Here is a 23,871-nt window from a genome sequence, read left to right on the forward strand (position 1 = left end):
GGAAGAGCCACGCCCCCCATCCAGACACTTATACACCCACTCATTCTTCAATACACCTTGGAATACATATATAAAACATATTTAAACTTTACAGAAACACACAGTCACTGGATGATGTCATCAGTGATGTCATTTGAGATGCCATCAGTGATGTCACCAGTAATGTCACTGACTATGGCATGAATGATGTAATATGTGACGTCATGACCAGTGCATTGCGGGTGTGCAAGTTATGGTTAGCTGAACTAACTATAACAATGGAATTTCAATGATTTTGTAAGAGTGAAATGTCCAGCTAACTATAACGTCCCTGAAACCTATGTTTTTTTCAGTGAATTTATAAGGCTTTTTAAATGCTAATTTCTAACTGTAACGTACCTGAAACCTATGGTTTTTCAGTGAAAAAAAAAATATATATATATATACGAGTGTGTTAGCCCAATAAAGATTATTGGACTCGTCCCTGCTGTACAAAATATAGCTTAGACTCGAGGGACCAGCGTGGTGTCCGTCACCCCGCCTGAACAGCACCCGGTCGCGAATGAGGGGAAGCTGACGGAGAACGAGCTTGCAATATATATATATATATATATATATACATACATATACATATATATATATATCAATGCCAAAAATATCAACATAGTATATTTATAATGGTAAGTACAAAACAATCGAAACAAAATTGATGTACAAAATATAGTTGTCCAAAATATATGTTTTTATCTATATAAAATAAGATAATAAATATTCAATATATTACATAAAATTAAAAAGCTATATATATATATATATATATATATGTATATATATATATATATATATATACTTTAAAACAATTCATAAACTGTTAATTGTAATTTATTTTATAATTTAAAAATTACACACACACACACACACACATATATATATATAGATATATATATATATATATATATATATATATATATATATATATATATATACATATATACCAATAACATATAATCTAATTAAAAACATATTATAAAATAAAACATTAAACCATTTAAAAATCTTTAAACTTAAATTTCCCACTGCAGTGCAACAGTAGGGAAAGTATTGGATAGCGGAGGGGTAAAAATTACTATTCCTAATCCAATGAGTGCAACAGTAGGGAAAGTGTTGGAAAGCAGAGGGTTAAAATGTACTATTCCCACTCCAGTCAGTGCAACAGTAGGGAAAGTGTTTGATAGCAGAGGGGTAAAAATTACTATTCCAACTCCAGTGAGTGCAACAGTAGGGAAATGTGTTGGATAGCGGAGGGGTAAAGAATACTATTCCCACTCCAGTGAGTGCAAGAGTATAGAAATTGTTGGCTAGCAGAGGGCTATAAATTACTATTCCCGCTCCAGCGAGTACAACAATAGGGAAAGTTTTGGATAGCAGAGGGGTAAAAAATACTATTCCCACTCCAATAAGGGTAACAGTAGGGAAAGTGTTGGATAGCGTAGGGGTAAAAATTGCTATTCTCACTCAAATGAGTGCAACAGTAGGGAAAGTGTTTGATAGGGAGGGGTAAAAATTACTATTCCCACTCCAGTCAGTGCAACACTAGGGAAAGTGTTGGATCGCGACGGGGGAAAAATTAATATTCCCACTCCAGTCAGTTCAAAATTAAAACAAACAAAATATCAACAACTAACATTTGTTTTAAACAAAATAAATAAAAACATATAAATATGTAAAAAATATAATTACAAATATATTTCATATTAAAAAAATAAAAACATATTATGTTCAATTCATATGACTTATACCTACAAATATTGCATTAAATAAAAGAAAAAATTAATTTCTAAACAAATACATATTTTTATTTAGAAATTAATTCATTATTACATACATTTCATTTTTTATATCCTATCCTATAACACCACAAAATTCACAACCCACATCTACATTCTAATAAAAAACGTACTTCCATAATTAACATAATTAATTATCAACTAAAGAAATATTATTAATTAAAAAACAAATTAAAACACATACAAACTCATTAACGTCCCACACTTTACCCCTATAATCCCCACCCACAACCCACAGCTAAAATTGAACTGTAAAAAAATGAATTGCACAATTAAATTGTATTTTCAACTAAAAAACTAATAGTATTATTTTTTGATAATCAATTTTATTGATGTTAAGATCAAACACATTAAAAGCACAAGACATTTGATTGATGTTACAAGCATTTGTGAGTAAATACAGATTAGTGGATGGAAGCCCTATCCTGCCACGTTCGCATTACAGTTGTATATATAAGGGAGCTTTAGTGTAATTAGTCCAATTTATTCAGCCATTTGCCCCAGACTCTGTTGTACTTGGTTGAGCATCCCCGGGCCTCGAATAAGGGTCTCTCTCGTGTGGCACACCAGTCCACTCCCCAGTGCCATTTTGCTATGGTTGGGAGTTTAGTTTGCGCCACGTAGCTGCAATTAAGGGTGGGCGAAGTTGGCAGAGTACCACTACGCGGAATTCTGCGGAGTTGAACAAAAACGCTGTGAACTCCATTTCGTCTCATCCCAATTAATAAAACAGAAACCTCACATACCTTTGGTAAAACAGCAAGTAACTTTATCTTTACATGCTAAAATGTATATAGTCATCTGACATAAGTGAAAAATGAAAATACAGCAAGCAGTGAGAGAGGGGATGATTTTGGGGTCCTCCTTAACCTAGGGAGAGAACCAAGCAGATGCCATAAACACAAAGAGCACAACATGCTGAACGATTCAGTGGTGGTCCCCGTTCTAGGACCACCCCAAGCACAGTTATGGGTAAACATACAATCCCAACCAAAGGTCTCGCAAAGCATAATGGGACGAGATTGTAGAGTACAGTGAATAATATTGTATCCAATATCAAAACAATCCTCAGGCAGCGTGGCTCTCCCGGCTCAGCTGAGAGCTAATACTATAATATTCACTGCACTCTAGAATCTCGACCCATAAAGCTTTGCTGTGCCTTGGGTTGGCATTCAATTTTTGCCCATAACTTTGCTTGGGGTGGTCCTAGGAGGGTGGGACCACCACAATAGTTGAGCATGATATGCTCTTATGTTCAAGGTATCTGCTTGGGCCTCCCCTTAGGTTAAGGGAACGCCCAAATCATCAACTCTCTCATTGCCTGATATTTTTCACAGCTCACTTTTGTGAATTGGGTATATTCTTTTTAAGTATGTAAGGGTAAAGTTGTTTTATCAAAGGGTTGTGGGTGCAGTAGCTAACTCCAGATTTTTCGCATGAATTCTGTGTTTTGCATCTCTGCAACCCGATCTCATCCCAATTAATAAAACTGAAACCTCACATACCTTTAGTAAAACAACAAATAACTCTATCTTTATATGCTAAAATGCATATAGTTATCTCACAAAGTGAAAAATGAAATATAGCAAGCAGTGAGAGAGGTGATGATTTTGGGGTCCTCCCAAACCTAGGGAGAGAACTAAGCAGATGCCTTGAACACAAAGAGCACATCATGCTGAACGATTCGGTGGTGGTCCCATCCTCCTAGGACCACCCCAAGCACAATTATGGGCAAAAATACAATCCCACCCAATGTCATGAGGTCCTACTCTGGAAGGGGGGAGCCCCAAGTGCCCCCTCCGCCCTCGGTCACTTGTGATATATTGGTCCATTTTAGTTTGCGTTGGAGCCGCGGATGATTTCGGGACACAATCACTCCCCATCATGGGTACCAAAAGTGGTGTCCATGCACGGCGAAGCCTCCGGGGGTTGTCTCGGGATCCCAGCCGTTGAGTGTCTCTTAAGCGTTGGCTGGGGTGCACCAGTGCAGGGGCCTGCCCTGGGCGGGTGAGTTTCTGCCTCCTCAGGGATCCGCAGGACCACAAGGCTGATGAGTCCACGCAGGTGGGGTAAGGAACCCACAGAAAACTACCGCTGCGCGACCTCGCAGCTGAGCCTATCCCGTAGACTGTTTCAGGCTTTATGTCTCTATCAAGCCTGATGTGGCCGCCCTCCAGGTCAGACAGGTATCCCCAGTTCCAATCGTCTCCGTCTCAGGCAGGCTGACAGGGGTGTTCAGCGCTGGGGGCCCCCTCAAGGCTCAGCAAGATCCCTCTGTGTCCCCTGCGGGACTCCCTGTGGGTGAGTCCAGGGCCAAAGCGCACCTGCGGGGTGCCGTCAGCAGCGGGGTCGCCCCTGGTCGTAAAGGATAGTTATTTGGATTGCATCTGCTGAGTTACTTTGGGGGGGCCGGCTGGTTGGACCGTTCCGTGTTGGGCCCGGGTCCCCGACTGCTTAGGCAGGCGGGTGGGGGAAGCCCTCTATGCACGGCTCAGTGCAGCATGTAAGGTTTAGGGGGAACAGGGCTGGGACGGTGTTCAGTCGCTCGCATCTGCAGAGCAGGCATGGGGACAAGTGGCTGCTTGGTGCACAGGTGGAGGGGGGCAGGGAAGCCTCTCCAGAGGCTCCGCTTTGCTACACCCGCAGCCGAACAGCTTGTCATCAGCCCCAGGAGTCTGTATGGAGGAGTGCGATGGCCAGATGAGGAGGAGGGCAGGGGGGGGCGGGGAGCCTCTCCTGAAGCCCCTGCTGCTCGACCTCAGCAGCCGGTCGGCTCACACCCAGCCCCCAATGTCATGCGTGAGGGCAAGTGGCAGTCGAAGGGGGGAGAAGGGCAGAGGGGCCAGGGAGCCTCTCCCGAGGCCCCCGCTGCTTGGCTCCAGCAGCAAATCGGCCCACCACCAGCTCCCAGCAAAGCAGAGCCAGGGCCAACACCACACCAGTCCGATAAAGACACCCAGGGGAGAGCTCTTGCACTCCTGCTACCATGGGTCAACAGTCTGTGCCGCCCGCACTCCAGGGGACTGCGTGGAGCGCTCTCGCTGGGTCGAGGGCGGCATCAGGCAGTAACACTCTGCTCAGGCCCGCACCTGGGCTGCCCCGATTACGCAGCTCAGCACTCAGAAGGAGGGAGAGGCCCGACCCACGGGATTCCCCCCGCTGCCCGAGACGACCGCCGAATCAGCAGCTCCCACTCCACTCACCAGGTAATGGGTGCTCACATGGCCTGGGAGTCAGCCACGACCTCAGGGCCCAGCCAGGAAAAGCTAGGCCTCACCTGTAACAGTCGGGAAGGATGCCTCGTAGCAGGCCTTCGGGAAGCCAGATTGGCCAGGGACCACACTGCTCCATCGTGCCCTCACCTCATGGGGGTCACTCGATGGGCAGGGCCCTCGACCCCAGCAGGAGCAACGCCACTGTCAGGCACCCAATATCTGGCACTCGCTAGAGCCCGGGCCCGATCAGCGGGATCCAGGCGTCAGGTTGGGCGCCTCACTCGATAGGGCAGCAATTTCCGCCATTGCTGCACAACACTGCGTGCAGTAGGTGCCGTGAAAAGTTTCAGAGGATGGATGGCAGCCGAAGGTGGTGGGATATGAAGCGGATGACGGAGGGGTCTGGAGCACACTTGGGCCAGATGTAGGTAACTTCCATTTAGCGAGTCCTTAATAGCGATTATTACCAAATCGCTATTAAGGACTCGCTAAATGGAATGAAGGTAGGAATCGCGAAAATATTAATCATTCCTTAATATTCCTTAATAACGAATCGGTAATTCCGATTCGTTATTAAGGAATACCTAGCCATTCATTCCTATGGGCTAGGAGGCCCATAGGAATGAATGGGAAAGTATTCACTATTAGCAATTTGGTATTACTGAATCGTTAATAGCGGATAGCGAATCCTTAAGGCTGAGTTGCACTTTTTTTCAGTGCTACGTACATTGCATTTAAGGAATTGGTATTTCCGATTCCTTAAATGCAAGAGCAAAATAAGGAATCGCTATTTTGCAATTCCTTATTTTGCATGTAGGTTTAAATTCACCTACATCGCACATGGCTAAATACCGGTCGGTAACGCAGAAATTTAACGAATTTCGGCGTTACCGACCGGTATCTTGCCACCTACATCTGGCCCATAAAGTGTAACCACCATCTTGACGCTTCAGGCCATGCTGACCAAAACTAATAGTTACTCCTATAAAACCAAAACCCACACACAAACAAAATAAACAATTACCATAATTATTTATCATTTAATTAATATTAATTATCAACTAATTATTAATTACACATTAATTACTTCCCATCCTTCACCCCTATAAACCTCACAACCCACACCTAAAATTAATTACACAATTTTCATAATTAATTTTCAATTAATATCAATTAACAACTAATTATTAATTAATTACAAACAAATTACTTCCCACCCTTTACCCCTACAAACCCCACAACCCAAACCTAAAATTAATGACACCATTTCCATATTTACCTTTCAATTAATTAATTAATATTAACAGTTAATTGTTAAATAATTAACAATAAATTACTTCCCACCCTTTACCCCTACAAACCCCACAACCCACACCTATTTTTTTACACAATTACTATACGTAATTTACCAATTAATTAATCAATATTAATTAACAACCAATTAATAATAAATTACTTCCCACATTTAACACTATTAAATCTCAATTAAATAAATATTAAAAAATAAAAAATAATGTATTATAATTAAATTACTTCCCACCGTATTCCACTATAAACCCACAACCTGCTACTGAACTAAAAAACAAAAAGTGTTATTAAAAAAAATTGATAATTACTGAAAATGTAACACATATATTAACCCTTTCCATGCGGCCGCGATTCCCCTGGTGTGCTGTAAACAACACGAACAGGGGCGGGCCGTGACGAACCCCAGCCGTCATCAGCACACGAGCACCGTAGTGCATGACAGCTGGGGTTCGTCATCAGCATGGAAGGGGTTAAAAAACATAAACTATACTCATACAAAGCATATCACTAAAGAAATATGAATAATTTCATTAATTGCTCTGCTCAAACTCATCCTGTACTTCTTCAGATTCTCTAGAACTAATGTTTCCCGTCTATATATTATAAATTGACACTTTTTGTATGCATATGGTATTTCTATAGTGAGAACGTAGTCGATAGGCAGTGGAGTCTGTAGTAATTTCATTAAGCAGTTTCAAAGACCATAGTTTTTTCTTTCCTGTACATGCTAGCCAAAATGTTGGATGGTGTTTGGTCACATAATATAGCTGCATCTCTCTCTCTCGCTCTCTCTCTCTCTACCACTATTCTTTGCTTTACCTCTATCTTGAACAGGCTTCTGTTGCCCAGAGAGATTAACCACACTGAAATTATTGAGGATGTGTTTGAAAATGAGATACGTGTTGCTGGTGATGGGTGGGTCCCAGCTCCTCTCCCCAACACTTCGATGGTAAGTCTGAATATGCCTCTTTCTCCCACCATGTTACTTTTTCCCTTGTTTTGGAGTAATCATGAGAGCTTCACTTACTGCAGTCTATGTCAATAAAGTTTAGTGATTAAAATTTTTTTCTTTTACAGAACTGTTCATCTCCTGTTCAGGAGTATGCAAAGTATATGAGCTAACTAAAAATCTTAGTCACTCCCACCTGCTTAGGATATACAGAGGTGTTATATTACACCAGAACTATTAGACCTTTCATGAACCAGCACTGTTACTCTATCTTCTGTATTTTCCGGTCGTGAATACTGTTCAGTCTCTCCTCTTCATCTCTCTCTCCCGGTTCTTGTCTCATTGTTTGTCCTCGTCTCTCATTCTTCATTGAAATATTTCTGTAATCCCATTGCCCTTCGGTGAAGTTTTTCTCTGTTGTTTTTCCTGTTGCCAGTAAAATATTCTCCCTCACCTTTTCCGTGTTTAAGTCATAAACTGTCATCTTTTATACCTGTGCCTTATTTCTTCATTCCACTGTGAATTCTTTTTGTCTGACCATAGCCCATTCGTACTTATGTAGTGAAGTGTTTTCCTTTGCACATTTACTCACTATCACAATTCATTATCACACTTCGCTAAACAAATTATGTCCGTCATTTTTCTTTGTCATTACTGTCTAGTAAATTCTTGTTTTATCCTCTTCCTAGAGTGGAGCAAAACGTCTTTCAAAGGAGGAAATCAAGTGCCCCAGTGGTTGGTACTTCAAGGATGAATGGAAGGTGGAAAAGAATGGAGCCATTGATGAGTCAGGTAAGTAACTTCCTATCTGGTCTTTGTTTATAGTCTAAGCTTTAGCTGGACCAGCCACACCCTCTGAGGCCAGTGATTATTGTCAGGTCTGTTTGCCACTGCCATTTTCTACCTACCTGGCAGTAGTTCTATCTGGTCATCTCTCTTTCTTTACTGTTCTTTTCTACACTGTCTCCCTCCGCACACTAGCCACCAGACTCCATGACGCTGGCATCCAAGGAAACGGTCTAGACTGGATACGCTCATTTATCACTGGCAGAACAAAAATAATAAGACTCTCACCCTTCCTCTCAGAACCAACAGTGACCAAATGCCAGTACCACAAGGATCCTCCCTCAGCCCCACCCTCTTTAATGTCCACATGGCCCCCCTTGCAACCATTGTCAGAAACCATGGGCTCAACATCATGTCCTACTCCAATTACACCTAACTCATCCTCTCTCTCACCAAGGAACCCGACATAACCAGGCACAACTTCCAAGAAGGGATGAAAGCCGTCACAACCTGAATGAAGAACAGCTTCCTGAAACGCAACTCAGAGAAAACAGAAGTCCTCATCCTCGGCTCCACCCCCTAAACAAGGGAAGACACCTGGTGACCCCTGTCCTCGGAAACCCATCCACCCTGACAGACCATGCATGTAACCTCTGCATCATACTGGACTCATCACTCACAATGAATCACCAGATCAACCTCCTCATTCTTCAACACCCTCTGTATACTACATAAGACATTCAAATAGATACCCGCTGACTCCAGGAAAATGGTCACTCGCGCCCTCATCACCAGCAGATTGGACTACGGCACTACGGCAATACCGGAATCAGCAAGAACCTACTCTGCAAACTCCAGATCATCCAGAACACCGCAGCTAGACTAATCCTCGATATCCCAAGGCGCAAACATATTACCCAACACCTCCGCGATCACCACTGGCTGCCCGTCGAAAGAAAGATAACTTTCAAGCTGCTCACGCACGCATACAGGGCCCGCCACAACATCGGACCTCAATACCTCAACAACAGCTTCTCCTTCTACACACCCAAGAGAAGCCTATGATCAGCCGACCTCTCCCTAGCCACCCTCCCATGCTTCTACAGGAACAGAGCAGGTGTAAGGTCCTTCTACTTCCTTGCAGCTAAGACATGGAATGAGCACTCCAGCCAAACTCGAGCGAAGCTAGAAACTGGACCAATTCAGGACAGACCTCAAGACCTGGCTCTTCGAATGACCCCAAAAAAGCTGCACCCGCCCCCTCTCCCTTCCTCCCAGCACCTTGAGACCCTAACGGGTGAGTAGCACGCTTTACAAAACACTGATTGATTAATTGGTTGTGTACTTTTTCCTTTTAATTTATTGTGCATGTCATTGTCTGCCTTTTTCACTGTATGGGTCCCTTTGTTTATCTTTCCTACTCCTTTATCAATTTTTTCTACCCTGCTTGTTTACCAGTGTAGGTCTCCCTCTGCTCTTTTTCTGTTTTCTCCTTCTCTAAGGACCAGTATGGGAAAGTATGATCTGCTGTTCATGGTTACCCCCACTTTTTGCTGGTGTCATTGCAGCCTGTGCAAGCTGGTGCTAGCACCCATTACGACAGATATAATTTTCCTTATATCTGAGGTCACTGCACTTAAAACCTATAAGTCACTCTTAAGGCAGGTTTTTCAAATCCTAAAGGGGCAGGGTGCTCCTTTCTAAGTGTGAGCGTGCCCCTGGATGAGCAGGACACACCTACAACCTTCAGAGTCATTGGCTCCCACTCTGGCGTGAAACTGGACAAAGGACATGGCAGTATCCTCCCCACTTTCCAGACCCTCCTCTGGGAGGGACCCCTGAATCGTTCAAACCATTTCCTTAGGGTACTTAAGGACTTACCTGTGGGTGGTTACTTAGATTCGTTGTGGAACAAGATTCAGATATAACACCACTGAAACTGTGACCGTCTGGGTACTCTGGACTTTGCGCTGGGAACTGAAACTGAAACTGGGAAGACTCCTGCTTCTCATGGTCTAGTCGTCCTGCAAGTCTGCTGTACCGTCTCTGCCTGTGCTCCATACAGGATATTCACAAGGCCTGTGGAGATTCAAGACACCCGAAGGAATCTTCTTTGGAGTGAAGGAGTCACTTCCCTGCATCTGCAGGCACCGCAACGAAGCTGACTGGTCTGCTGTTCCTAAGCTCCTACGGACTGTGAAAGGTTCAGCAACACAGGTAGTGATTCTGCAACTCCTTCGGGGTCTGCACTGTTTTCCTAGCAAGTTGGAGGTCAATATCCCTGGTCGGAGCTGCTGAAGAGGTACCCGTGTGCACCGCCTCGACTTGCCACTGCCACGGCTTGTTGGTTCTCTTCTCCAAAGATCTGCCGGCTCCAAGAAGCTCCAGCCTCAAGCATCTCCTGCAGCCACGATCTTTGCCTGCGCTAAGGCCTTCATCTTTTGGTGAGCTGCTCGAGGTCCTCTTGCGACACCTTTGCCTCTGAATTCTGGGTCCTCTTGAGGGTCTTCTTTGGCTCAAGTGGGCTCCCCTGCTTGCCTTGACCTTCTCTGACTTACCTGCTCGTGGTGAATCACTTGGATCTTGCTGGTCCCAATACTGCACCTTTTTCAACAACTACTTCTCTTGCTGCTGCCAAGTCTTGTTGGTTCCCCTGCTGGGCTGTGACCCCTTTGCTCTAGACACCTGACATGGGACAGCTTGTAAACGGCTCCTGGTCTTTGTCAACATCCCCTGGTCCGTACAGCTGCAACTTCAAGGGCATGGTCACCTCTCCTGTGTTCTTGATATTGGTGGACATTCATCTTCCGTGCCTCCTGGTCACTTCTGAGTGGCATAGACATGTTCCCCTCTGCTTGCAGGCTTGTCTCACCTCGAATCCACCTTTGGGTTCCACTGGACACTTTCACCTCCTTCGCTAGCTGCATCTTCCTGAAATCCTCCATTGTGGTCTACTGTGGTTTCTGACGTCACTTCACACCTATGCACCCAGCTTCCCTGGTGTTGATGTCCTGGTTCCTAGGGTATCCATGGGTGTCGTGACTTTTCAACCTTCCATCTTTCACAGGGTTTCTTGAGGGTCCACTGGGAAGGGTCCTTCATCTTTAAAATTGCAAATGCGACTTACCATTGACTTCCATTGAGTACACGTTTGTGTTCCCACTCTGCACACGACCTCCGGAGGGTTCCTAGATACTCACCTTGGGTGGTTCCTTGGGTCCCCAACTCTTCTACTTCTTCTGGGTCCACTCTTGATTTGAGTCGTGGTTTGGATTCCACTATTTTAGTATATTATTTGGTCTCCCCCTGGAGACCACTTCGTATTCTGTACTATTTATGAATTCTATTGACGAAAGTATAGTGTGTATTGTGCATATATCTCTGGGTAGGAGATATTGTATTGTGTTTGTGAGCGTTGATAATAAATACATATTTTTTATAACTACATTGTGTGGCTCCTTTTCACTTAACTCGTACCATAAGATTAAGTGCTGAAGGCTGCTCTCCACAGCTATCACTTAGAGAACTTTCTAAGGTTGTCTAAATCACCATAAGGGTTGCCTGGATTATTGCAGGGTGCTACACTTACATAAGTGGACACCATATATCAAGCCAGCCTCCTACATTGGTGTGCAGCGGTTGGCATTCAAGCCTGCATTGTTTTACCAGCTAATCTAGGTGTGGAATAATTGAAAATCCATCACTAGCATAAGGCACATATAATTTTTTTTATAATAAGTAAGTTCTACTGAACCTGTAAATTGGTTGTTAAGGGTCTAACACAACACTTTTTCCAATTTTAGAAAGTTTTGTTTACACTAGGGTAGGGAGGTGCAACACCACACTACACCTAGACACCATCAGGTACATGCATCAAAGCAAAAGCCGATCGCAAACTGGCAGATTCTCAGAATCTGCCCCTTTATGACCGGTATTTTTGCATTTGGGATGCATCACCCCAAATGCAAAAATGTCAATTTAAGGAATCTCTAAATTACGATTACTTAAATTGCGATTGCATTTAAGAAATCCCAAATTGAGATTCCTTAAATGCAATGCATTAAAGTAAAAAGATTAGCGATTTCGCTAATAGGGGGAACAAATTACCATGCAGTTGAACTATGCAGATGGTACAGAGGGTGTCCCTAGATGTAGGCCTCCCCTTATTCCCCCTGGGAGGGTTCAGAGCAGACAGAAGAGGTCTAGACCCCCCCTTTTTGAGTCCAGTACTTCAGATACTTTCATAGAGACCTCTATATCTAGCAAGAGGGAGGACTCCTTGGAAAGGGATTACCATATGATCAAACTTGAGAGAGTTAGACTCAAGCTTAGGGTACATCAGTTGGCCCTTGTCAAGGAGGCCCTAGAAGTACAGAAAGCTAGGTAGCAATGGGGGCTAGAGTCCCATGGTGGCACCAATAGTGTCCCTAGATTCAGGGAAACATCCTTTGACACTAGGAACCTGAGCAGGATAGTCCCTCCTTACCAGGAGGGGGATGACATCCATAAATGGAGCACTGCTTTACAGAAGGCCTGCAACGTTCAGAAGGTCACTCAAGGGAAGCGGTCAGCTATCCTGTGGCTCTCCTTTGCTAACAAAGGTAGAGATAAGCTCCTCACTATTAGAGAAGAAGATTCTGACAATTATTCAGCCCTGAAGAGTGCCCTCTTAGATTGGTTTGGCTTAACCACTCAGCAGTACAGGATTAAGTTCTGAGACACCCAGAAGGCACACACCCAGGACTGGATAGATTTAATTGATAGTGCTATTAAGGCTCTGGAAGGCTGGCTTCATTTCATGGAAGCAAGGTACAGGACTATGAGGGACTATATAATTTGATAATGAGGGAGCCCACCCTTAATAATTTTCAGACTCAACTTTTACACCAGTATCTTGTGGACTCTGATCTGACCTCTCCCCAAGAATTGGGAAAGAAGGCAGACAAAAGGGTCCGCACCAGGGTCAAGCAGAAAAGCCATGATGTTGGAGGTGACCAGAAGAAGCAAGATTCATCTAAACCCAAGGAGAAGGGTGTTGAGAAGGGCAAAGACAAAAAAAAGTCTTCTCAAGGTCCCTAAAAACCTGCATCAGGGGGTAGGTCCCATAACTTCAAAAAAGGCAAAAAGAAACCTTGGTATTATTTATGTAGAGTAAAAACCCATTGGACAAGATATGCTGATTGTCCACAGGCCAAGGAGCCTACTGCCACTTCCCCTAAGGCAACTGTGCCCCCTAGCACCAGTACAAGTTGTAGTACAGCAACCAAGGGATTCGTTAGGTTAACCTTGGGTCCTGAGATGGGTTCTGACTTAGTCTGAACTACAGCTCAGGCTGTTCTAGTCAGTGATGGTGGCATTGATCTTGCCACGTTAAGTTACTGGTAAGTCCCACTAGCTTGGGCAAGTACAGACAACATCCTTTGATTAATGGAAAGGAAGTAGTAGCTTTCAGGGACACAGGTGCCAGTGTTATAATGGTGACAGAGAAACTTGTGTCACCTGAACAAATCATACTTTGACAAATATACCAAGTAACCAACGCTAGCAATGTCAGGACTGATCATTCCTTGGCAGTTGTGAATCTTAGCTTTGGAGGGGGAACTGGACCTAAGAGTGTGGTATCTCCATACCTACCTGTAGATTGTCTGTTGGGCAATGATTTAGAAACTTCAGGCTGGTCTTATTTAGAGATGATGGGTATCTCTGCTAGTGTATTTGCTGTAACTATGGCCCAGGCCGAACAGCTCAGCACTGAGGGAGCACTGGATCCTGAAAAAAGGGACCAGCTTGCTCCTAAGAGAAGGAGCAGGTAGGGTAAGGAATTTTCCTTCTCGCAAACTTCCATTGAGCACCAGTCTCCTGAGGGAGATAATCTTAGTCCCTGTGAAGAAACTATCCCAGAAGAACTTGGGTCTCACCAGGCTGAGTTCTTGGGGGTAGGGGGCCCTTCCTGGGCAGATTTGAGTTTGGAACAGCAATCTTGCCCCTCTCTTGAACAACTCAGACAGCAAGCGACTGCTGAGGAGGCAGGGAATGTCAGTGGATTCCAAAGGATCTATTGGGAGGATGGCCTTCTGTATTCTGAAGGTAGAGACCCCAAGCCTGGTGCCACCAGGAGATTGGTAATACCCCAGAAGTTCAAAGGATTTCTTCTCTCTCTGGCACATGATATTCCCCTTGCAGGACACCTTGGGTAAAGTAAGATTTGGGACAGAATTGTCCCTCATTTGCACTGGCCCCATATGTCTGAATACACAACAGTGTTTTGTCGCTCCTGTGCCACTTGCCAAGCCAGTGGTAAGTCAGGTGGCACTACAAAGGCCCCCTTAATTCCACTTCCAGTGGTTGGGGTTCCCTTTGAGAGGGTAGGGATTGACATTGTTGGTCCCTTGAAGCCTGCAAGTGCATCTGGACACAGTCACATCCTAGTGGTGGTGGACCATGCCACTAGGTATCTAGAGGCAATTTCCCTTAGAACCAACTGTAGGGGCTCTCCTGTGAATCTTTTCCAGAATGGGCTTTCCTAAGGAGGTCTTAACAGACAGACGTACCAACTTCATGTCTAGTTACATCACTGCAATGTGGAAGGAGTATGAGTAAACTACAGTTCTGATAGATACATCTGCCAGTAGATTCCTCACCTTGTGAATATCCCCTTGCGTCAGCAACATTTGGAAATTCTTTTTGTAGCTTTGCGCCGACGTGGACGACGTCACAGAGGCACAGCAACGCGCGCGACTTCGCTTTTGTCACTAACACCATAATAGGCCCACGCCAGCGTGATGACATCAGTTCCCTTTTTTCCACGTCGTCGACGCTATCGGTTTCGGGGAATCTCTGTAGCTGTTGGTAACTTTGTTACTGTTTTCCTGCTTCTTTGTACCTCTACCAATGCCGACTAAGAAGACCGGATTCAAGCCTTGTGGGGTGTGCGGCAAAATGATGTCAATCACGGACCCGCACGAGGATTGTATCTAGTGCCTGAGTTCGGACCATGATGTCGACGGCTGCTCTTCGTGTCAAAAGATGAACCCGAAGGCGCTTCGTGAGAGGGAGACCAAGCTTCTGATGGCAAAGTTGAGAGGTAGAAAAGAAAAGAAGACTTCGAGATCTCGTTCGAGAAAGGCGAGGTCGAAGTCGAGGTCGAGATCAAGATCCTGTACGGCGTCTCCTTCGAAGTCTTCATCTGATCATGCTTCGAATTCGAAGAAGAAACATAAGAAGCGAAGGCATGAATCTCGACGTCCCTCCGGTAAGGATTCGGACTCGAGACCGAAGTCGCCTAACAGGAAGCATGGAAAGGATTTGGTGTCTCCATCTCCAGAGGTCTTGGATCCAGAAGGTAAGGCTTGTTTTGAGGATCTAGGAGAAGTTAGTGGTTTGGAACTTTCTCCTGAATGGGAGCTGCCATCTGTGTCTGATGCTCCTTGAAAGGATGCTAAGCCATACCACATGGTCAGGAGGAAGGCTGCTGAACTTTTAAATTTAACTCTGCCTACAGTGGAATATAAGTCTAATCTCTTGACTGAGGTTCTCCATTCCCCAAGTTCTGTAATTGAACCATTGCTTCCCTTTAATGAGGCATTAACTGAGACTATTTTGGAGGTTTGGAGCAAGCCTCTTACAGCTCCTGCAGTGTCTAAAAGTGTTGCAAGGAGGTATAGAGTTGCACCTGGGGACCCTGAATTTTTAACCTCGCATCCTTTGCCTGAAAGTCTGGTTATTCCGGCAGCCTGTTCAAAAAAGACTGTGGGTGCATTCCCTCAAGTGCCTGGGGATAAGGAAGCCAAAAAACAGGATCAGACTGCGAAGAAGTCCTTTTCTTCAGCAAGTATGGCTTTAAAATCTACAAACGCCACTTGCCTTATGGGGAGATACATTCATGCCCTGATGGATTCGTTGCGTCTGTTGGCTCCTAAAATTCCTGATGATAACAGGAAGGATTTTAAGGAGGTGTTGGCTGATGCTCAGGCGGCTGCACACCAAGTGATCCAGAGTGGGCTAGACACTGCGGATTCAGTTGCTTGCATCATGGGGACTGCTGTTGCTTCTAGAAGGGCTGCCTGGCTGAAGTCATTGGACTTTTCGGCGGACGTTCAGGCTGCATTATTGGATTTGCCCTTTGACGGTGTTGATGCAGCTTTAGAAAGATTTAAGGACAGTAGGGCTACTCCCAAATCTTTGGGGCTGCAGACCAGAGGTTCATCTACCAAAAGGTATAGAGGTTTTGGACGTTCTTCTTTTCGTCCCTACCGCAAGGCCAACAGCAGCAGCAGCAGGAGCAGCAAAATCCCCTGTATAGGTCTTACAGGGTTAAGCAAAGAGCTCGTCCTCGAGGACGTCAAGCCTCCTCCTCCTCCTCCTCCTCTTCCAACCCCACAGCCACAGAAAAGCAGCCCTAGATCCGCCATTCCGGATCATGTGGGTCCTGTAGGGGGTCGGTTTACCTATTTTCTACAGGATTGGGAATTGGTTACATCAGATCTTTGGGTTCTCAATCTCGTAGAAAATGGGTATGCTCTTCCCTTCCGGGAATTCCCTCCAAATTACCCTCCTTGCCAAGGTTTTTGTACAGAGGAACTCCTGTTACTCCTGCAGGAGGAAGTGCAGACACTGTTAAGAAAGGGTGCAATAGAGTTGGTTCCAGAGCAGGAAAGGGGTCTGGGATGCTACTCCCGGTATTTCCTGATACCCAAGAAAGATGGCAGGCTTCGTCCAATCCTGGATCTCAGAATCTTGAACCTTTGCCTAAAACAGGAGAAGTTCAAGATGCTCACCCTTGCAAAGGTTCTTCAGGCGCTGCAGGAAGAAGAGTGGATGGTGTGGATCGATTTGCAGGATGCATATTTTCACATTCCTATCCTGCAGTCGCACAGGAAGTATCTCCGTTTTACGGTGGGATCACAGCATTACCAGTTTGTGGTACTTCCGTTTGGTCTTACTACTGCGCCTCGAGTCTTCACCAAGGTGATGGCTGTGGTGGCAGCACATCTCAGAAGATCGGGGATACCGGGATTCCCGTATCTGGACGATTGGCTGATCAAAGCGGAATCTCCAGAGAAAGTGCTCGATCATCTGCAAGACACAACTCAGTTGTTGTACAGGTTGGGCCTAAATCTAACCTGGTGCCCTCTCAGCGCAACCTGTTCATAGGTGCGGTACTGGATACAACTGTGTGTCGTGCATTCCCTCCACCTCAAAGGATTCGCGACATACAGGAAATTATTCCTTTATTCTTCAATCGAGCGGTTGTTCCAGTCCTGAAGGTCCTTCGCCTGCTCGGTCTGATGGCTTCCTGCATTCTGTTGGTCAACCATGCATGCTGACACATGAGGGCACTCCAGTGGTGCCTCCGCAGGCAGTGGTATCAGCACAACGGAGATCTCAGGGAGTCTGTGAGGATCTCCAGAGAAGCTGCAGCGGATCTGACTTGGTGGGGAGTGGAAGGCAACCTGTCTCAAGGAAAGCCCTTTCAACTGCCTCCATCTGTGGCCACAGTGATATCGGATGCATCCACTCTAGGGTGGGGTGCTCATCTGGGGGATCTGGAGGTCAAGAGTCTTTGGTCTCCAGAGGAAAGGTTGCTTCACATAAACCTTCTAGAATTGAGGGTGATACATCTGGCGCTCAAGGCCTTCCTCCCTTCCCTTTGCGGTCGGTCGGTTCAAGTCCTGACGGACAACACCACCACAATGTGGTATGTCAACAAGCAGGGAGGAGTAGGGTCGCAGTGTCTCTGCAAAGAGGCTCTGCGTCTCTGGTCCTGAGTTAAGGACCATCAGATTTGTCTAATGGCAAATCATCTGGCCGGAGTTCTGAACGTTCGTGCAGACAGTCTCAGTCGGCAGTTCTCAGCCGACCAAGAGTGGAGGCTCCATCCAGAGGTAGCATCTGAATCAATCAAACACTCACACCCAGTCAAAAGATCTGGGTTTAATCCATCACCGTTCTTTAGCCCACTCTGCCGACCCAGATGCTCCGTCCATCCCACCCCCTTTTGTACCGCTTTCGGCCGCCATAAGTGTGGCCGGGTATGCTCAAACGTGAGTCCCTTGCTCACTTTGCCACTGGATTCAAGCAAGCCGGGCTGAAGACGGCTGGAATGCCAGAAACCGGTCCTCGGAAGCTTGTTTCCGGTCCAGGGAAGACATGGCTAGGCAGTTCCGGCTGGACTGTTCCCATAAGGCACAGTGTCAGACTGATTTGCATATAGCCATGTCTGAACTGGGTGGCAGAGTGGGCTAAAGAACAGTGATGGATTAAAACCAGATCTTTTGACTGGGTGTGAGTGTTTGATTGATTCAGATGCTCCGTCCATCACCACCCCCTTTTGTATCGCTTTTGGCCGCCATAAGTGTGGCAGGGTATGCTCAGACGTGAGTCCCTTGCTGACTTTGCCACTGGATTCAAGCAAGCCGAGCTGAAGACGGCTGGAATGCCAGAAACCGGTCCTCGGAAGCTTGTTTCCGGTCCAGGGAAGACATGGCTTGGCAGTTCGGGCTACACTGTTCCCATGAGGCACAGGGTCAGACTGATCTGCATATAGCCATGTCTGAACTGGGGTGGCAGAGTGGGCTAAAGAACGGTAATGGATTAAACCCAGATCTTTTGACTGGGTGAGAGTGTTTGATTGATTCAGATGCTCCGTCCATCACCACCCTCTTTTGAACATCTTAAAGAGGGCTGCACGTCCGAAGAGAGTGAAGGGGAGAGAACGCCAATGTTTTACGTTGGCTCAGAGACATAAGCAGGTTTGTCTTATAAAATAGGGTCAGATCCGGTGTGACAAATATGACGAGGTACCTGAAGCCCTTTGATGTCACTGGTATGTCATCTCCTCTAGGATTGTATGGAGGTGCAACCCACAACACGTAGAGCTGGGACTTGTTCCAGTTAATGGTGTGCCCCGAGTGGGCACCAAAGATGTGGAATATAAGGAGGACCCAGCGGAGGGACTGTGAGGGTGAGGCTAAATATAGGGGGATGTTGTCTGTGTACAATGAAATGCGATCCTCGTGGTTCTCTGTCCACCTCAGACCACAGGTCCCCCCAAACCCAGACCACCAGTGGCTCAAGTACAAGGGTGAAAAGCAAGGGTGACAGAGAGCACCCCTATCTAGTACCCCTTCCCAATAGAAACTGACTAGAGGTGTGGTTATTTACTGTCATTTGTGCAGTTGGGTAGGCATAAAGTAATTGGATCCACTTTATAAAGTTCGCGCCAAATCCCATCCTTATCAGCACCGCAAAAAGAAAGTCCCATTCGATTGTATCGAATGCGATTGAGGCATCTAGTGACATTAGGGTTGCATCCTCTCTGATCGTTTCACGTCTACCCAAGACCTCATGTAATCGCCTTAAGTTCAAGGCCGTATTACCCCCTGGCATAAAGCCGGATTGATCTGGGTTCACTAGTTGGGTGATATAGGGGATGAGTCTGTTAGCCAACAGTTTTGCTAGTATTTTCGCCTCAACTGTGAGAAGTGAGATAGGTCGCTAAGCCCTACAATCATCTGGTGGTTTACCTTGTTTGTGGATAATCACAATGGAGGCCGTCCTGATATCCGCTGGTAGCGCCCCTTTCTCGAAACTTTCGATGTACATTTGAAGCAAGTGGGGAGTTAGTTTGGAAGCCATTGGTTTAAAACTTTTGATTGGGAGCCCGTTGGTTCACATGGCCTTACCTGAGCGAAAATCTTGTATAGCCGACTGAATTTCTTGCTTAGTGAGCTTGCCCTCTAGGGAGTCTCTATCGTGTGTGGACAAATAAGCGACTTTTATGATTGAGAGCAATTCCGCAGCTGTGGGTGACTGGAATGTCCCGGAAGATGTAAATACTGATGAAAAGTGGGAAGCGAATGTGTCCCGATCTGCTGGGGGTCTGTAATTGCCTCCTCGTTGGCCCAGTGCAGTGAGTGAACCCATCTTGATAACTGCTCCTTTTTTCTAACCAGGCAAAAAGTTTGCCTGTCCCCTCTCCATGCTCATATATCTTATAACATGTTGATTTGTACCTCGCTTCCATTAGGAGCTGTTGCTAATCAAGACGCACTATCGCCAGCAAGTGCTGAGCCTCTTGGTCAGGGGTGAGTGCCAAGGCTCTCTCCCTGAGTAGGATGTCCTCCTCGAGCTCTGTTATGCGTTTTGAGAGTTTTCTTTTATGGCCAACCATCAACGCCAAGACTCTACCTTTCATGACAACACCAAACGCTCCCCCTAAAGATTTGGGCAGAGGAGACCGACCCTACATTTTCTTTAAAATAGTAGTCAGTTTCTTCAATTAATGTCTCCCTAATATGGGGTACCTTAAGCACCCAGGGCCTTATGATTAGGATAGCAAGTCGCTTGGGCGAGCCAAGTGTAATCGTTGAGAGAATTGGTTAATGGTTTGAGATTCCGCGTGCGAGGCAGCGGGATTCAGTGAATTTGTAAATATCTTAAGCGTGAGTGAGAATGTGGTCAATGCGTGATTGGCTATTGTGGGCCCCACAATGGAATGTGAATTGTACGGTGGTAGGGTTGAGTCGTCTCCAGATATCAACGAGGCCCATGGCGGACAAAAACTCAGCAAGTTTGGATCCCCTCAGAGTGTCTTTACGGGGCGGGAGGCAGTCCCTGGCACCATCTATTGCAAGATTAAAATCCTCCCCAGCACCAATAGCCCCAGTGGAAGATCAAGAAGAAGTGTGCCAAGGTCTCGCAGCATGGGACGCTGCAGCCCGGGGGTACATATGTCGATATGACATTAAAAGTCTGCCCCTCCCAGGTGCCAGAGAGCGATACGTATCTGCCCTGCTTATCAGACCAGGACCTGTGTACTATATACGGACAAACCCTAGGTAGGAGCACTCCCGTCCCTCGCAAACCTGATGTAAACCCAGCATGAGCTACTAGACATTAACCCCATCTATTCAAGGCGCCACAAGAGTTGCCAATTAAGTGCGTCTCTTGAAGAAGGACAATGTCCGGTGCCTGTCGCTTCAAGTATTGGAGAACTATTCCCGGCTTGATTTTGTCTCCCAGGTCATTAACGTTCCATGTAAGGAGTTTAAGAACGTGTGTGGTCCCATGGGTGGATAAGTAAGTGGCCAATGTGGAATTGTGGAAAAGGAGGTATGTTGATGTTCGCACCCCGAGGGTGCTGAACGCAAGGGGGCAGTAGAATGTGTACGTAAGTCAATCGTTCTATCACAAAGTTTATAAGTGATCCAGTGGGTATATACAAGGGTGTCCCATGCGATCCCATACTGGTGTAATAAGAGCATATGTGTGGACCTGAGGTGTAGTGAGTGAAAAGAATTGCTGCATAGAAATAACATAACCCAACAATGAACCCCCCCTTCCCCAGAAAATAAGACAAATAGATGCCCTACCCGAGAAAAAAAAACCTTCACCCAACTTCCTGCTTCCCTGCATGACGGGAATTAAACCACACGCCACCCCAAACTTGCAGAGTGCCTATCGCCCACCCGGAACAAAACATTTTAGGGTGCGTGTACCAACCCCACACCCCGAAGCAGCGTAAGTTTTGCCCCTAACAAGTATTCCAGAAGAAGAGGCAAAGTCATGAAACATTACTATAGACAATGTTCTCCCAATACCCCTAAATGTTCAAATAGTTATGTCTCTGTCGCCTTTGTCCCCAGCAGGAGGTGATCTCAAGTCACCACCACAGAGTAGTTTCAGCGCGTGTAGAGCAGTGTCCTCAAAGAGCACTCCGGTGTGGACCTCATATGCTAGAGTGCCAGTGTCCCAGTGTTAATCCGCTTGACTCTGTCTCGGTGGGGTACCCATAGAGACAGCACCACTCTTAGTGGCTATCCAGACGATTTTAGGCCTCTGTCGCACGGAGAGCTTTGTTGTTCCGCTTCTCTACCATGCGCCATCCCTCAAGCCAATCCCAAGCGTCCTATGGGCTGGAGAAGAATCACATTTTTCCTTCAGCTCCGTCATGCAGTTTTGCAGAGAACAGCATAGCATACTTAATCTCCTGGTCACACATAGCTTGTTTCACCTCTAGAAAGCTGCGGTACTGTTTCTGCTCCCTCAGCGTAAAGTCAGGAAAGAAAGTGTCTGTGCTGTTATAAGTTGTGATGGGCGGGGCTGCCCTTGCCATCTGCAATATGATGTCTTGATCACAGTAGTTGAACACTCAGGCCAGAAGGGGATGGGGCGGTGCTCCTGGTTTTGGTCTTCCACATGGCACCCTGTGTGCGATTTCGATGGGAAAATAGTTGGACAGCCTCTTAGGTTGGAGGTGTTGTAACATGAGATTCTCCATGAAGAGGTCCGCCATCTGCCACTCTGCCCCTTCAGGCACTCCCAATATGCGAACGTTATTCCGGCGCATACAACCCTCGTAGTCAGTCAGTCAAAAATACTTTATTCGGTTCATAACAAAGACCACAAAAGTATACAGAGGTCCAAAGAAGGGTAGAGATACTAAATTGCAATATGGCTAACAAACAACAACAACACAACAACCAAAGAAAGAATATATGATAAGGATAAAAAACAGTAAGGATTAGATATCAAATTCATATGTAAGTTTAAAAACATACGCAATTCATTCAGGTTAAAATAAAAATTCATTATTTAACAAGCTCTAAAAATAGACCATGGAAGTCTATTATCTCAGACTAACTAGTTTTTTCCTCAGTCTCATGGCTATATTTAAAAAAGTGGCGACATTAATGATTTTCCACGTGTTGGACAGCAGTTGAAGATATAGTAGGGCAGGTGTCACTTGTTTGAACAATTTATCTTTTAGTAGGGGTACAATAAATGTTTTCCGAATATCAGTAAAATAACCACAAAAGAGCATGAAGTGGGCAGTGTCTATTATTGAAAATCCATCACAAGTGCACAATTTTAAGTCTGATACCTTAGTCCAACTTGGGCGCCCAGAGAGGAGTAGATGAAATTTGTTTAACCTAAACTTGGTTAGTAAATATCTGTGATTAGCATTATTAACAACCTTCAGATATAATTCTAGATCATTGTCTGTTGTTACGACTAACTGATGGGCTCTCACGGTTGGCTTAGTCAACTCATGGCCCTCTCTATCCATCCCTCTATGTAGCTTAAAAGCAGTCTTGACCCATTTTATGTCTCCCTTAACCAGTTTGGACGGCTCATCAAATATTTCTGTGCGCCCTAGTGAGACTGCAACCTTTTTGACATAATTTAGCCACGGAATGGATTCCCAATGTTCTAAACTAAGACAGTCCCTCAGGATCTCGTGGTTCACATCCACTTCTGGATTCAACCAAACCGCAATCCACTTTAAGAGGGGTGCGATGGCAATCCGGTCTTCTAGGTATTCCACCCCACATTCTTGGTGAACTATAAAACCTGGGGTCCATTGTGGTACTGATAAAATGGACTTCAAAAATTTGTTCTCTGCCACCTGTAACAACTTAACGTTCTTAAAACCCCATAGATCTGCGCCATACATTGCTATGGAAACACATTTGGCGTCATAAACCTTTAACACTGCCTGTAACGGTTTTACCCCCAATTTACGGGAAAAACCCAGAACAGCAGAGATGGACCGAACGAACGCATTTCTTTTCTCAGACAGTTGAGGAAACCAGGTGGAACTATCATCAAAAACCACCCCAAGGTATGGAAATCTGGTTACCCTAGATAACCTGTTCCCATTACAGTGGAGTGTCATCAACTTCCTGTGCCTGCCCTTTATACCCACAGCCATGACGTGAGATTTGGTATAATTGACGCTGAGATCCAGAGAGGACATAAACTCATAAAAGGAATTTAAAAGACT

The 23,871-nt window shown here is 45.5% G+C and overlaps 1 protein-coding gene across 1 annotated transcript in view; it reads left to right on the forward strand.

The window, feature by feature from the left end:
* Window positions 1-23,871, forward strand: part of LOC147679786 (myoferlin-like) — a 3,853,508-nt gene that overhangs the window by 505,666 nt on the left and 3,323,971 nt on the right. The window contains exons 4-5 of the mRNA XM_086943347.1: window positions 7,184-7,298; window positions 7,988-8,090. Coding sequence (XP_086799473.1) covers window positions 7,184-7,298; window positions 7,988-8,090 — 218 coding nt within the window. The remainder of the gene's footprint in view (window positions 1-7,183; window positions 7,299-7,987; window positions 8,091-23,871) is intronic.

The sequence above is a fragment of the Lissotriton vulgaris genome, chromosome 11, assembly GCF_964263255.1.
Source record: "Lissotriton vulgaris chromosome 11, aLisVul1.2, whole genome shotgun sequence".
NCBI classification, from domain to species: Eukaryota; Metazoa; Chordata; class Amphibia; order Caudata; family Salamandridae; genus Lissotriton; species Lissotriton vulgaris.